The 17,395-nt window shown below is 39.4% G+C and overlaps 1 protein-coding gene across 5 annotated transcripts in view; it reads left to right on the forward strand.

The window, feature by feature from the left end:
• Elmo1 (engulfment and cell motility 1) overlaps window positions 1-17,395 on the forward strand; it is a 534,802-nt gene that overhangs the window by 159,292 nt on the left and 358,115 nt on the right. For all 5 annotated transcript variants that reach the window (XM_036187573.1, XM_036187569.1, XM_036187572.1 and 2 more), the window contains exon 7: window positions 8,196-8,231. In XM_036187573.1, coding sequence (XP_036043466.1) covers window positions 8,196-8,231 — 36 coding nt within the window. The remainder of the gene's footprint in view (window positions 1-8,195; window positions 8,232-17,395) is intronic.

The raw sequence follows: 17,395 nt of genomic DNA on the forward strand, positions 1-17,395 counted from the left end.
GTATGAATGGATAGCATGTTCTTCTCATCAATCCTGTTGCCTTTCTCCGTGGCTCACCATAACCCAGAGTTGTTCAGAATAATCCCTTTGCTTAACTCCAGGCTGTCAAAGGCAGGCCTTAATCATATTGCGCTGCTCATGTACACTGAGAGAGAATGTCAACACCAGATGTTCCTTGTGAACAATACATTTTTTATGTGAACAATCCATTTTAGTACTTATTTTCAAAAGAATGCCATACTCATTAACATGGTAATCATTTGTAATCAGCCATTGCAACTTGACACATACTGTCGAGTTTCAGACAGTTTAAACAGCAGGAGACCAGATCTTGGGTGAATTCTCTTCTGCGTTTTTCTTTCACGTTTCCATCATGCCACTTTTCTGGGATGGGATAACATTTCTTGGGTTTTCTTCTGCTTTCCCTTACTGTTTTGCATAAATTCAAAGCCCCAGTGGTTTTAAAGACGGGGAAAGTAGACATGAAACTTCAAAGCCTCTTTTCTCCCTTTTGCCAGTCCGTATCTCAGGAAGAGGTAGCTTATTCGATCCCCAGACACTTTCCTGATCTTTTGCTCAAATTAAAACAGAAAGAAAAAGCTGTTTCTTTTATAAGTAAAGTGGATTCTCGATGAAACGTAGAGCAAGACTTTAAGTACTAGGAAACTTCGGAGTAGAATCTCCTGCAGCTGGAAAGCCCTTCAGTCGTGACTCCTGGGCAGATGGCCTGCTGGGAAAGTGGATCTTTCCCAAGTGGGACTGGTGGAAAGTGTTAAAAAATGCCGAAGTGGGAGGGAGGGGGAGGACAGGGGAACCCATGGCTGATATGTAAAATTAAATTAAATTATAAAATAAACAAACAAATAAATAAAGTTAAACATGAAAAAAATGCTGAAGAACGATCACTGAACATTTTTCTCCTTAGTTTTGGTAGCGGTTCAGTTCAGACAGTTCCAGCTACTTGCCATTACCCTAGGCTTCTTTAAGGTCACTCCCCAGGTAGTACGAGGAGACACCTTGGGATGATACTATTAATGAAGGGAAGCACAGTGTCACTTTGGCAGAAAGCAGCACTTAAAGCCTAAAATTACCATTTCTATCCTGTAGTTTTGAATTTTCACCCCTGGGTTCTAACTGAACCCAGTATGGAAACAAAAAGCATTGTGGGGAAGTATGTTGCCCAACCCAAGCAAGGGGAAGGATGCTGAAGAGTGGATAGAAAACAAAAGATGGCTAGTCAGAGACTAGACATATCTCTGGCTTGATTCCAGAGAAGGAAAATATGTACCATTGACTGCAAGTCCAAAACACACACACACACACACACACACACACACACACTGTGCTGTTCACTCATTATCCCACCCCTGTTCAGTGGCCAGTCATCACTGGGGGCAGACAACAGAGATCTTTTCCAAGAAGGAGGGCAAAATACTTACAGTCTCCTTCCTTCTTGGCAGCTTGAAAGGAACATGACACCATCAGCTTATGAGTAAGCCAGAGCACCACCCTGGACAGCAAAGCCAAGGCCCAAGAAAGCAATTCCTCTGCTTCCGAAGAACCCAGTCTTTACTAAAATTAATTCTTATTCCCTATGAAACCATATCTATTGTTAAATACAAGTACATCTGCCAGAGGAGAGAGAATGCTTTGTATTTTGCCCATCCACAAACAACCACATTTATTATCTTCATATCTAATCATGTTATTTTAAATACATATATGCAGAAGGTTTATGAAAGTAGAATTACGGTCATTTCCTTCACAATATGCTTTTTGTACTCATGTCACTAAATACTATTCTTTTCCTTATTGTAATTGTCCACATATGCTTTCATTTTTACAAACTAGTCGATACACTTGATATGCAGATGACACATTAATTCAAAGGATATCCACAATGGTTAATCATACCCATATTGTAAGGGATTTTCATCATTTTCAGGGTGTTTTGTGAACATTTTTTATTTCTTTTCTCATACTCCTAGCCATGACTATTTAAACACTTTGTAGGGGGCAGAGAGATGTCTCAGAGGACCCAGGTTCAGTTCCCAGAACTCACATCAGGGAGTTCACAATAGCTTGTTCCAGGCATTCTGATGCCCTCTGGCCTCTGGGTACCTGCAGACATGTGCTGCATATAAACTCAAGCAGGCACATGTGCCTGAACGTTACACACACACACACACACACACACACACACACACACACAATCTTTCACTTTGTTAGATTAAGATAACTGGCTCAAATACAGGGATTTTAAACCATTTCCCAGCAAGAATAATTCAGCAGCTTGCTAGGCTGTCCTGATACTTCATCATTACTTTAGATGCATGTAATTTTCTAATCCCTGGTTAGTGCTGGGCTGGTATTCCATAAGTTTTCTAGTGTTCCTGGGAACACCGAGACATTCCAGGATTTCTCTCTTAACTGGGGAATTAGTAAGCGCTGACTTGGCTGAGATCATTTCTCATAAATTTGCTTTTTTTTTTTTTTTTTTTTGTTAAGGACAGTTTCATAATCATTTGGTGAAAGGAAAACCCTTGTGCAATTATCTTTAAAATAATCAATACTATGTTTTTAATTGTCCTACCCTTTGCCATTTGATTGCCCTATTCTTGGTCATACATGTGATGGCACAAAGGAAGTCTGACAGGCGCTGTGTGCCTGCATGTTGTGTAGAAGTTGCCGCTGTATCACAGGCTCTGTTTTAGTGTCAGAGTAAACTTCTGTGACTTTGACTGTGTTTCCCTCCTTGAGCTGGAGCTGTTTCTGCTGATGAGCGTTCTGAGACTGAGGTTGGACTGTACGCTAAGGCGCTGTAGCTTTGGAGGTTGGCACCCACAGTGAGGATCGATTTGTAGACCGTATTCCTTTTAATTAAGTATGTGTTAAGTGCTGCACCGAACTCCTGACACAGAGTGGGGTGTGTGTGTGTGTGTGTGTGTGTGTGTGTGTGTGTGTGTGTAAAAGGTGTGTGGGGAGTACCCAGATGTCAATGACAGTTTTGTCTGTGAGAGACATTTTCAGAAATTTTGTTCTCAAAGAATACTTTTTAAAAAACAGTCACAAAGGACAGTTTTAAGCCCTGATGACTTGGTGTGTCTCGTAAGCCCTGGCTTTATGTGGGTTAGCTAGCCCCCTTGCAGGTTATGACTTTAACCTCCCGTGAGGCCATGGTGTGGCCAGTGCCTTCAGCCCTGAATGTGAAGGTTCCTGTCACCTCAGGACCCTGCCTGGGATTCCTGTAGCAGGCTCATAGTGCAGTCCAGACAGTCAGCTCTGGAGCAACCCTCTGAGGGCCCTGCAGTTAATTTGCATCACATAGGCCCAATAGGCCAACCTTCCCTAGCTTTCTCAGAGATTGTGAGGCAGAAAATTCCTTAAATAAGATCGGCCCCTCCTCCCCCTCTTTGGCTCTTTGTCTTTGTCTATCTAACTGGGGATGAAAATTAGAAGAGTAACACAGTCCTTAAAGAAGAGGTTATCTTCTGCCAGAGGGAAGAAAGGATGAGACTTTGCAGTCTCATCTCCTCTCTCTCTCTCCATCCTTCTATCTTTGTCTACCTTCCTATCTATCCATCTGTCTCTACTGTGTGTGTGTGTGTGTGTGTGTGTGTGTGTGTGTGTGTGTGTGTGAGAGAGAGAGAGAGAGAGAGAGAGAGAGAGAGAGAGAGAGAGAGAGTTGTTGGGCATCAAACACAGTGTTTTGTATGTGCTATGCAAATGTTCTAGCACTGAGCTGCACTCCAAGCCCTTTTCTTTTTTTTGAGACAGGATCTGGGCATTTAGCCCAGTTAGACCTCACACTTGGCAATCCTCTTAACTCAGTTCATTGGCTGGTGAAACTTCAGGTGTGTCCCACCATGCTGGACTAGCTGCATCTTTTAATATGAAGGATCTGACTTCAGGTAGCATTCCCTACACAATTGCCCCGTCTTCTGGAAAAGGCTTCTGAAATCTGGAAGAGTTTCACACTCATTCCTTTCTTGCATGATTGATATATTTGAATATGGTTGGTTGTCAATATGATAGATTATCAGTGTCGACACAAAAACACAGTTCTCACCTCAGAAAGAACAGAGACAGTTTATCCTGGGGCCAAATATTAGTGACCATTGCTCAGGAACCCAGATTTATATCACCCCAAATTCCATGTTCTGATGTGGAAGTAATTTCATGATGTAACAATGTAGAAAGTCATAAATCAAAATACTTTTTAAATACATTGGTGGACTCATCAGAGAGGCAGGTTTTAGCAAAGCTGGGAAGCCTATCCTAGGCCTCTGATGCTGTCTGGTGGTTCTTAGCTTTGGGGCTGGCAGAGACTGGTAGTGGTCTGCTAAGTTAATACATTTGAGAAGATTTCACCTGATAGACACAAGAATCAGACACAGAGATGGGAAGACAATGACTAATGAAGGGACTAATTGGTATAACTAGTCTTGCAACAGTTTCAGTGGAAGGTGTGGCTTCTTTCCAGGAACTTCTTAGAGTGTTCACCAGTAGGGCTTGCTCAATAGTAGTTTGTTAAAGATACTTTGCAGAGAGAGGTGATATTATAAGTCTCATACAGATATAAACATGGCCATGTGTTAAAAGAATTTACTTTACCCATAGAGTATAAGGGAAGCAGACAGGATGTAATATTTTCAAAACAGAAAAAAAAAAAAAGTCAAAAGAGCATAGGTTTATAGGGAGCAAAAGAATGTTGAGATGAATTGCAAATGGAAATGAAACTATCTTTCCACAAGCAGGGAGGAAGCCAATTAAATCATTCCCAGACAGGACAATAGTGTCATTAGTTGTTTAGAGTTTGTGGAGTTGTAAAAAGCCTTCAAGTCAGTTGGCCAGGGCCTGATAGCGCAGACGGCTATGCTGTGTACACTTGCAGTTGTCCATGGAAACCCATGGGTTTTCTCCCAGTTTTATCTACTGTTTTCTCAAGAGCAGACCCATAGTCTTTGCCTTTATCATAAATGCCTCTTGGGTCTTTTAAAATTTCATCCTGTTGTTGACATGTGATGTCTCTTTGTCTTAGTGATCATGTTACATTTGGTCACTTGATTGGGACTAGGTCTTTTCATTGTGACATCTCTTCAAAATTTGCAGTTGCTCCATAAATAATTTGTAGGAAACTACTCTGAAATCATGCAAAATCGAAGCCGTCACCTCAGTGCCCCCCTCCAGCATTAACATCCTTCCTGTGTTTGTGATGGTCCCTATGAGTGCTTTGCAGCCCCACTGTTTCTGTGTCTTACCTTCCTTCTGCAGCAGCAGCTCTGGGTTCCAGTGTTGGTTTTATCATTGATTTGTAATGGGATGCTTGGACAGCTCCTTGTCATTTTTGTGCAACTATTCTAGATCTGAGCTCATGGCTGTCATCATGTTGGTGTTTCAAATTGGCTATGGTGAGCACAGTGACACAATGGAGGTTCATAAACATCAAAAATCAGGTTTCTATGACCAACCCAGAGGTTTGGTTCTTAAACTTTATGGGCACACTGCTCTTTATAACCGAGCGTATCCTTTATTCCTATTTGTTCTCTGTCACTAGTATTGTTTATTGGATGTTCCTCTTGTCCCAGGCTTGGCCCAAGGCTCTGCAGTCTCTGTGTCCTGCTGACTGTCTCTCATTATTCACAGACATTTCTTTCTTTTTTGGCTCACCATGATGTTTCCTTTATCTAGTTTTTTTTTCCCCCTTAGCATGAGACATTTTCCAAAGAAACTCTATTTCCCTGTAGTTCCACTGGTTTCTTATAAGTATCCCAGTAGCTGTGTGCTCAGGCTAGTCTTTCCTAACTCCTTTGATTCTACCAATGGCTTTTTGATAAAGTAAGTAAGTCAAATAATAAACATTGTTTTAAATAAAGGAAGGGGAAATGAAAAAGAAGAGGAAAACTTAGAGTTTAGTTTTCATGTGGCTATTTGAGTTTCTGAAGGAATTGTCAGCAGTGTGGGAACAGACATAGCTCCACACTGTCAGCCTCAGAAGGGTATAATTCCCCTTATCTCTAGATGCATTGACACTAGCCAAACCCAGATACTTAACTTTGACATCAGCAGTAATGGATCAGACATTCAGGACTTGGACTTGCTCGTACAATGAAGCAGGGTTGGAGACTTTGTTAAATATATTTTAATACAGGCCTCAGCATAGCAATTGAAACAAAGAGGTTATCTTAGATAAAATAGGACATACCTAGGAGTGTGGGATGTATTTTCTAAGAGACAGTCACAGAGGATAAAATATACTCTTATGTGGGTATGGTTTACTCATGGGAGTCATAGAGAGTAAGACATATGTAAATGTAGGTATGGGCTCCTCAAGGGAGAATCATGATTAATTATCTTAGCATTAGCCATACATACTATTTTGGTGGCTCTCAAATGTTGCTAAGAATCTTCTTTTGTGTTTCCTCTCTTTTTATAAGTGAGATATGTGAGCAGGCTTTGGAGATGCCCAGCATGGAATTAGTGTCTGTAAGGTAACAATACCAGGAGCCACTGTGGTTTTGCAGGGGGTTAGTACATGCCACCTCCCTGTAAATGGGTTTCTAGTGAGACTCCTAGGAAACTGCAGCTTCTGTCTAGGAAGGGAGAAGGCTTAAGCAGTTGTTAATTTGGTGGGATTAGAGATTTCAACCAGATTCCTAAGAGCCTAGTCTTTTCTCATGTGCCCCTAACTTTTCCCATCTTTCTTTCTTGCCTTAGGGTTACATTTAGAATTTAGACCATCATTTCTCCTGAAGAGTGAAATCATCCAGCAACCACTTAAGCACTTAGCTCTTTGTCCCTCAGCTTCTGTCCCTTTCCCCTTGCGCAGAGCAGCCCTGGTCTTCAAAGGATTGGAAAGACCGTGAGCTTATGTACAGATGGGATGGCCTGGTTCACACTTGACACCCTTGTCAGTTGTGAGGAAAGAAAATCAGATGTCAGGGAGGCTCCTCCAAGTAACCTAAAAGTCAGATGATTTTTTGGGGTAGAGGGGGTGTATGTGGGGAATAAGATAATGACAAATTGAAGAGCTAGTGAAAACAAAAACACTTTTAATACACTAAAGACACCAGCACAGAGAGAAACCAAAAGTGACTGGTGTGCAGATCTGGCGCAAGACGGTGACTTTGGAAGTTACCCAATCATGAGAAATCCCTGTCTTCTCCCATGGGTCAAGTCCTTCTTCTCAAATGTCTCTTCAGTTTAGGACACAAAGCCTTATCTAATGGGTATTCTGGGGCTTGAGACTGTCTCCTCTTTCTAGTGGTGGACTCAGTTACACACAGGTGACCTGGAACTTTCCAAGTCTCAGAGTCCTGAGAGAAGCGGACACCAGCTGCAGCTGGAGGAGAGAGGGGTCTAGCACCTCCTGCTTATCTGTAACTGATGAACTCTGAGCACACTTTGCACTGAAAATGGACCATCACAGTCTGTTTCTTATAGATGTGACCGGCTGTAAGGAGGGATAGACACTAATCCACAGACTAACACACTGAAGGCAGATTTACAGCTGGATAGATCTGGTTGAGTTGAGGAATGGAAGGAGCTTTGAGAAAATTAGAGTCTTTATAGTCTATCTCTGTCTTCTTTAGTCTAGGAAGTGCTGTCCCCTGCCCCCTAAATTTTCTTTTCTTACTTTAGTAATCCTGACACTTTAGAGGCTGAGGCAGGAGGATAGGATGCTTGCAAGTACAAGGAAAGACTGGGTTCCATAAAAAAGACTTGTCTTAAAATGAGTAAGTATAAACCATTTTAAAAATGCATAAACATTTGGGAGCCCACATGCCCTTTATTCAGTCAGGTTTGTCTGTTGCAAGCCCCATCTCAGAGCCTCAGTTCCTGGCATCCTAACTGACTGCCATTGTTCCGAGGATGCAATCGCTCTCAAGAGAGGCAGAAGAGATTACAAGCAGTGGGGATTTTATTGAAGAGAGAAAACAAATTATTTCTAGTCTAGTCCTTTTGCCATAGCTTTACCTGTTGCAAAGTTACCCATTCTCTCTCCTTAGGGTTTCTTCTCCATTGAACACAGGCCCATCCTGTCTGTTACCATTGCTACTGTCACGTGACTACTCTGGCTGATGTTCTGAAATGGACAAGTGTTTCTACTTGTTTACAAGATAGGTCTCTTATGGAAAAATCATTACTTTGAAGCATGTTCCTCATATATATATATATTTTTTTTAATTTTGCAGACGATACCAGAAGTTACAGAAGATTATGAAGCCTTGGTAAGAATGCATCATCTATTGATGTGATTTCATACTTTATTTACTCTCCATAATTCAGTTGTGACTTCTCATTTTATAATTATGCATCTAGATATTTTTAGTATTTCCCCTTTTTGTTTGATGTTCTTATAAACAACTTAATTTTTTCTTTTGCTATTTATTTGTGGCAGAAAGGGTGTTATGATTGTTACCACTAAATGATCAAAGCAGAATTGCTGTCTTTCTTGAGCAATGATAGGTATAATTTTATGCATTACTTTAAATAAAATGTTCTCCTTTGCAGCCTATGTGACATTCAGAGTTAGAGTCTGCCTTTCTTCAGAGGCCCAGAAAGCAAAAGATCCATTTATATATATTTAAACAGGATTTGTCCATAGAATAAAATTTATGTGAGTCTGGAAAAATAGTTTCTCATCCATCTCCTATGTATTTTAAGTTATTTATCTATTTTGCATTTATGTCTGGAGATGTTAGAAGTTACTTTTAAAAAATTTTTCTTTATTATTGAGAATTTCAGTGTCTAGTACACCATTAATTACTATATGGAAGAAAAACATTAAGGATGAGCCATAGTTAAAAGAGGGAGAAAACTGAAGCCAAGATGACTAGACATTGAAATTGACAGGTTAAAAAATCTAGAACTTTTGAAGGTAATAAAAGTAGTAGTAGTTCTTAGTGGTGGTAATGTGTGTGTGTGTGTGTGTGTGTATGTGTGTGTGTGTGTGTGTGTGTGTGTGTGTGAGAGAGAGAGAGAGAGAGAGAGAGAGAGAGAGAGAGAGAGAGAGAGGGAGAGAGAGAATATGGAATAAAGGAAGGCAGTGGTGGTGCAAATATGAACAGAAGTCAAACAAAGACATTGGAAAATGTCATAATGAAGCTCTTTACTTTTGTATACTAGTAGAAATTAGTAATAATAAAAATATGCTTAAAAAGTGAAATGTTAGTATAATGAATGAACTTTTGGGAAGTCTTAACAGAGAAATAGAAAATGTCAAATACAAGCAGATATCATTTATAAAACTAAAATAGTAGGGGCTGGAGAGAAGATTCAGTGGTTCGAGTCCCAGCAACCATGTGGCAGTTCACAACAGGCTGTAACTGTAGTTGCTGAAGATCTGCTGCCTTCTTCTGGCCATTGTGATCACTGCACACAACTGGTACAGGGACATCCATGAGTCAATAAAAAATTCTAAAAATCTCAAAAAGATTTTAAAGTGGTTAAAAAAAAAAAAAAACTCTAAAAAGTACAGTAGTTAAAATGAAAAATTCACTGTATGAGAACTTAAGGTGGCAGAAAATGTGACCTAGCTTTGAAGTATGTAATTATTTAGGCTGAAAAATAGAAAACGGAATAGTAAATACTTGACCTATGAAGTAACAAGAATGACTTAAAGTGTACTTAATTAGAGTCTCAAAACGACTCTCAGGAGGAGAAAAAATATGGGATATAAAAATATTTGTAGATAATTACAGAAAAATTAAAATCCATAGAGTTACACAAACTCATAGAGTTAAGAAACTCATGAAACCTACGAGAGATGAATACAAAGGAAATTATGTCTGGGAACATAATAACTTCTAAAATCTAAGTTAAAATTAAAACCTTTAGGGCAGCCTGGGAACTCACTACATTGCAGTAATAAAAACAAGAATGAAGGAGTTCTAGCTCGAAATAATGAAGACCAGAAAGCAACGTGTTAAGACACACACACACACACACACACACACACACACACACACACACACACAAAAAAAAAAAAGCTGCTACCACCCAAATTTTGTATTTGATAAAACCTTCTCTGGAAATGAAGCTGAACTGAACCATCTTTTACTTTCTAGAGGAGAGAGGTTAACCCAAATGTGTTATATGAAATTGTCAAAGAACTAGCTAAAAAGACATCTTATGGTCAGCATGCATAGATTATATGAGAGGAAAAGCAAGGCCTTCCAACTAAAGAGACCTGACAGCAGGTAGAAATCGGGCTGTATGAGAAAGCATGAAGAACCCTGGGAACTGGTAAATGCACAACTATGTGCAGATAAAATAAAATTTACATTTTTGTTTGAAGACATGTAACTATATAAATGGAAATTAAGATCCTGTTTTATTGTAGGGTTTATGACCCATGCAGATTTAAAATATATAACAGTGAGATCACAACAGATGGGGGCTTAGAAAAGTATACTTTAACCAGCTTCCTTTTGTATAATCTTTCCTGCAAGCAGACCTTAGTGTGCTAATAGTTCATTTTGTAATCTATAAAATTATGAAAGTTATTTTGCTCAAAATCCAATGGAAAAATTAAATTGAGCTGCTAAACAATATTTAATTAACTCAAAAGCAAGGTGAGAAAAGTGAAAGAGAACTGAATATAGTTGGGACAGATAGAAACCAACTATAAATTTATATTTTAATCTTAATACAGTAAATGTAAATGGACTAGGGTTGTCAGAGAAAAAAAAGAGGATGACCCTAGATATAGACTATTTATAAAATATAAGAGGGGAACATACAAATTTGAAAGTTAAAATGGAAAACACATATCTTGCACATACTAATAGTAACATATTGAACAATTTTATTAATATCAGGAAATATAAGAAAGAAAGCTAATATGTTGTCAGGGAAATTATAACTAGTAGTAAAAATAAGTCATCAGCAAAACATAAAAAAGTTAAATATGTGTGAATCTAAAATAAGCTGCAACATATACAAAGCAAAAACTGATAGAAGTAAATAACCCTATCCTCCTAGTTGAGGATTTTAAGACCACTGTCTCCTAATGGTGTTGTTTGAATTTTAGATGGTCTTTTAATAAAAAAAAAAACCCAGAATCAGATATCAGGGTGAAAGCTAAAAGATCGGAGATGCAGAACAGTCAGCCCCTAGTTCTTATCTCTATGAAATCCTCAGTCTAAAGAGAGTGAGTACCTATTTCCTCAAGCCTTATATACCTTTCTCTGCCCAAACATCACTTCCTGGGATTAAAGGCATGTGTGCTTCCCAGTACTGGGATTAAAGGTGTGTGCCACCACTGCCTGGTTCTGTTTCCAGTGTGTCCTTGAACTCACAGAGATCCAGACAGATGTCTGCCTCCTGAGTGATAGGAATATAAGGATGTGTGCCACCACTGCCTGAATCTAGTGGCTGGCTCTGTCCTCTGATCCTCAGGCAAGTTTAATAGGGTACACAATATATTACCATATAATGGCTAGGAAAACTAGGTAAAATCAGCAATATAAAGATACTGTAATTAACATTACTGAATGTTTTTTTAATGGAGTGCCATGCTTATCAACAGAAGAATACACATCCAAGTATATGTGAAATATTCATCATGACAGATCAGATGCAGATCATAATGAATCTCAAGAATTTTGAAGTAATTGGAATTATGTATAAATTATATTTTTCATTCCAAGATCATTTACCAGAAATCATTAACAAATAGCTGAAAATATGCAGATGGTTGGAAATTAGTTGAGGAACAATAACTTTATTGAAAGTGCAAAATAATTTGAAGTGATGAGACCAAAATTAGTGTGTATAGGTAAAGACAATGTTTAGAGGGAAGTGTGTACTCTTAAAAGCTATGTTAAAAAAAAAAAGAAGATAAAGAAAATTGCCAGGCAGCAGTGGTGCATGCCTTTGATCAGAAGGCAGAGCTAGGTTGATCTTTGTGAGTTCAAGGTTAGCCTGGTCTACAGAGTGAGATCCAGGACAGACACCAAAATTACACAGAGAAACCCTGTCTTGAAAAACCAAACCAAAAAAAAATTAATAATTAAAACAAAATATAATCAGGGATAACACAGAATAGGGGGGTTAAATGGGTGGAGGGGATAGGAAGTCAGGGTAGAGGAGGGAACATTGGTAGGAACAACTAACACTAAAGGCCCTTTGAAAAGCCACATGGAAAGCTACTGCTGTGGAAGTTTCCTAAAATTAACATTTATATGAAAGGTAATTAAATGGAGTCATCACATAATGGTGTGGAGATGGGATAATGGTCTACCTAGACTCTTATGCCACCAAATAAAACCTCCAGTGACAGGAATGGGTTACAACTTGTTGAGTTGTTGGCCAAAGTGGTCCCATAGACACATCCAAACACCACAGGCTGTTGCCAAGATTATTGGTTACTCTCTGTAACCTTATGGATAAGGCCCTATTGCTGAATGCAATACTTTCATATCATTAAATATTGAGAAATTGAACTGGTGCCCAGCTAGAAGCTTCACCCTTAATGACCAGTGTTCATGGCACTAGAAGTTATTTTTCATGCTAGTAGAGGAGAAAAGCAAATATACAGCTACAAACCCTGAGACCTACAACAGCCACCTGACTGCAAGATGTACTGGTGCAATAGTGGCACAATGGTTATGGGTGTAACCAACCACTTTTACAATTAGATTTAAGGCCCACTCCATGAGATGGAAGCCATACCCGACACTGCTAACATGGCCTAGAAACTGAGACTGTCAATGTACTGTTCTGCTAAGGCAGGTTCCCAGCCTTCCTAATGCTGTGTGACCATTTAATAGGGTTCCTTGTTAACTCCCGACCATAAAACTATTTTTGTTACTACTTCATAACTGTAGTCTTGCTACTGTTACGAATTATAATGTAAATATCTGTGTTTTCTGATATTCTTAGACAACCCTTGTGAAAAGATTATTTGACCCTGAAGGGGTCATGATCCACAAGTTGAAAACCTCTTTGCTAAGGGAACAAAGCAATAAAATGATTTCTCATCATATATTGCTTTGCCCACCAATAAGTGCTTTGGTTAACCTTCAGCAGAGATGTTTCTTCTTGCAGTGGATGGGAATTAATACAGAAATTCATAACTAGACAATGTGTAGAGAGCAAGAGATTTTAGAATACTTAATCTTAAGTGAGATGTCTTTATCAAACCCCTCCCTTCAAGACTCAGGGGTCTGTGCCATAGAGGAGGTGGAAAAATCTTAAGAGCCAGAGGTGGTGGATGATTCCAAGGGAATAGTGTCATCCAGATGCAACAGGGCTGATATGCCTATGAACTCACAGAGACTCTGCTAGTATGCATAAGAAAAGCACAGGTTCAAATCAGACAGAGTTCCAGCACTGATAAGAGGCATCCTAAGGCCCGTTTTTTTGTTTGTTTGTTTGTTTGTTTTTTGAGACAGGGCTTCTCTGTGTAGCTTTGTGCCTTTCCTGGATCTCACTCTGTAGACCAGGGTGGCCTCGAACTCACAGAGATCCATCTGGCTCTGCCTCCTGAGTGCTGGGATTAAAGGCATGCGCCATGACCGCCCAGCCTACGTCCTGTTTTTAATCAAGAAGCTGTTTACAGTTGAATTGATACCTGCTGGAGAAGGGAAAATCAGCATTCTCCAGTGCAGTGTAAGTGGGTCTGTCAGCCACCTTCCGAGGCAGGCCCCAAGCCCATGAGCAGGAGTAGTGGGCTAACAGAAAATGGACACCATGTATTTTCTGAGGGTAGTTCCAGTGGTGTTTGCGTTACTGTTTTTGTCTCTATTTTTGATTTTTTTTGTTTATTTTGCTTTTGAGGACCTGGGAGAAATTGAGAGAGGGCAAAGAATATGATCAAAAAATTGTATGAAAAAAACTTTAAATAAAAAGAAAAAAAATAGGTATATAAATTTTTACTCGGGACTAGGAAACATCTGAACTTACTAAGTAGAGAATAAAAATAGTTTATGGAAAAAGAAAGAGTCAAATAAAAAAGAAATTTTAGGAAAATAAATTATTTGGAGATCTTTATGAGAGTAAGATCGTCACAGAGGTGAGCAGTAGGAGCAGCAGAGAGTATATCACACAGAACTTGCTGATTTTAAAAGCAAAATGAAGGCATACTGTGAATATTTCTCTGCTAGTAAATTTTAAATTTTAGAGAATATGCACAAAGTCCTTATGAAATAGAAATCACTATGTGTACCTGCCATGGAAACACATGGCTTTGATCTCCTTTCAGGAATTACTTGCCTCTCAGTCAGGAGGACTTGAGTCACTGGCGAGCTGTCAGCTGCAGCACATTCTAAATCTATGCCAGCTCTGAGTCAAGGTGCCGTCTCCCGGCAGCCTCCAGTCTTGAGCGTGGGGAAAATACTAGAGCTTACCTCTTTCTGCCCATGTGGGACTCTTCCAACAGCCATAGTTTATTCTGCAGTTTATCATTACTCTCCCGTTCTAGAGTTTTCCATTAGTTGATTGTTAGGTCTCATCTACTTCTTCTCTCAGACATCTAATCTACATTATGTTTTGCAAACTTTCCATACCCAACCCCACCTTCTGCATTATCATATTCTTTAATTGTGTGCAAGTGTCTACATGTGTATGGGGTGTGCATGCTCACGTGTGTGCATATGCATGTGGGGTCTGCTTCTTAGAGAGACAAAACCTATACATTAAAACTGACTCCTGATAAATAATAGCGGTGGGTGTTCATATTTTCTCAGGTAGTTGAGAGCATTATAAAATAAACTTTGCTGGTGTGGATAATGATTACAAAGGTAAATTCCATCATACATTTGTAAAGAATTACCAAATGTTTAAAAAATAGGGAGGAACAGTTTACAGCAATTTTATGTGGCATATATTATTCTAATACCTATATCTGACTCTGACAATCCAGGAATTAAAAAATTATGGACCAGTTTTCCAGTGAACAAAGGTACAGAAGATCCCAGAAAGGTATTGACATAGGACTAAGCAATACATAAAAGATTAATACATCTTGACTGATGCCAGCCTTAAGGCAAAGATGTTATCTCTCAGCAGCCTTTAGCCACTGAGCATGGGGCGGGAACATAGTTTCTACTTTCAGTTTAATTGAACTGAGTGCTATCTAGGCACTAAGTAAACTATAGTATCTATTCTCTCTCTCTTTGTCTCCCTGTCTCTCTCTGTGTATGCATGCATGTTTGAGTGTGTGTGTGTGTGTGTGTGTGTGTGTGTGTGTGTGTGTGTGTGTGTGTGTGATGTCATTTCCAAAGAGAAGAACTGGAGAGGGTGAGAGAGGCACTATTTCAACAGGCCGAGACCTGGAATAGAAAGGACACTGCTAGTGTAGTTGTTCATTTTCTCCAACTCCTCTTTCTACACACACACACACACACACACACACACACACACACACACACACTTCTCTCTTCCTTTGCCACCCTGAGGTAAACAACCTCTGATCATGACTGATGTGAAACTGAGCCAGTGTGATTCTCCCGTCTCAGATTGCTTCATCATATATTTACCACAGCAACAAAAAGTCCAACACATTGACCAATGTGGTTTCGACAAGAAACAGCTTACCAATTGAAAATCAGTGTTCAGCTTTTAACAAAACACATGAGAGATCAGATAAAATCACTTTTTATGGAGGAAATGACTATAAAACCAATATTCATTTATATTAAAAGTTCCCAGCAGAAAGAACTACATCACCTGATGAAGACCATCTATTTTAAAAAGGCCAGCAAACTGATGGTAGAAAGTCTGACGTTTCCTTAACTTGAAGATTAGTAAAAAGGCAAATATGCTTCCTTTCTGTACTTCTACTTGGCAGAGTTCTGTATGAGTTCTTACCCTTTGTGAAAAGCCAAGAAAGCAGTTAAAAGGCACAGTATCAGAAAGACATGAAACTTTCTCTATGCATAGAAGACCCAATTATGTAGAAAATTCTAACAAAGCTGCAGAGAGCCTGGCAGGTATGATAATGACATCCACCAAGGTCTTGAGATATAATATCCCTGTATAAAATATTGTGTACTTTCATGTTTACAGCAAACAAATAAGGATGACATTACATTTTTCCATTTATAAAGTGTCAAAATGAGAAATGGGAAAATTCAACCCAAACGTACAGTATCATCTGTTCCCTGAAACATAAAAGCATTGCTAAGTGACATTGAAGACCTAAATGATTGGGAAGTGACCATTTTGTGGACTGAGAAACAATACTGAAGGTACTAATTCTCCACAAAACAGAACAAAAAAACTGAGGGCCTGAGATGGCTCACTGGGTTAGTGAACTTTCCTGAGTTCAGTCCCTGGAATTTTCGTGGTGAAAGGAGGGAACTATCTGCTGCAAGTTGTCCTTTGACCTCCATATATGTGCTATGGCATGGGCATGCATCCACACATGTATGTACACACACACACACACACACACACACACACACACACACACACTGACCAAACCAAAAAATCAGCCCCCCAACTACACACACAATAAATAAGTAAATGTAAAAAGTAAAAACAAAAACAAATAAGACGATTCTAAAACGTAAGTGGAAATATATAGTGGCTAGAATAGCCAGAGTCAACAACAAAACTGGAGGATACGGTGCCCGTAAGACTGGTTATCGGCACAACATTATATTGACGTAAGGAAGAGAGGCAGGGAGGCCTATAGAAATATAACCAACTTAAATGTTCAGGAAAGAAGTCATGAGCATGCCTACTGATACAAGTGCAACTAATTCTGGAGGATAAGCAGACTGTCTAACTGAGGATTTAGGTGTCTACAACTCCCAACATAGATAAATGCTATCCATAGTTGACAGGAAGTGTGTGGAAAGCCTGAACAGGGGAGGGATGATAGCCTTTGACAACTAAGGATCTGTTTGCTGCTGTTCATGAAGAGGGCTAAAAAATTTCCTTTATGTTCAGCATTCCTCTTGTTCTGTATTGGGCACAGCATCCTATGAAAATGTTTGAAAGGCCTATGCTTTTGCAAAATTAGCAGCCTAAGTTTACACGCTTGTTTTTAGATTGGCTGGGTTTTGCTGGAATGAAGATTTCATCTACAGATTGATGGGAAACATTTATTTGAATCCTTCCAGCACACATGGTGTGTCAGCTGTGAGAGTGGCAGCCGAGCAGCACATGTAGGTTGTGGCAGCCAGCACCGCAAAATCTTTAGCCTAGCGCGCGCACACGCGCGCGCGCACGCACACACACACACACACACACACACACACACACACAAACTCACGCAAAGTAAGTAAAACATGTTCTGTACCATGGGGTTTCTTTACATTTGTAATTCTCTTAAGGCTTGATCCTCCACTCAGCATTGATTTCAAAAGTAGAACCTGAGCTTTTGCCTTTGCTCTATGGAGTCCAGGTCACTCCCGCAGGAACGGAAGTAAATATTGACATG

This window comes from Onychomys torridus, chromosome 5 (assembly GCF_903995425.1).
Source record: "Onychomys torridus chromosome 5, mOncTor1.1, whole genome shotgun sequence".
NCBI classification, from domain to species: Eukaryota; Metazoa; Chordata; class Mammalia; order Rodentia; family Cricetidae; genus Onychomys; species Onychomys torridus.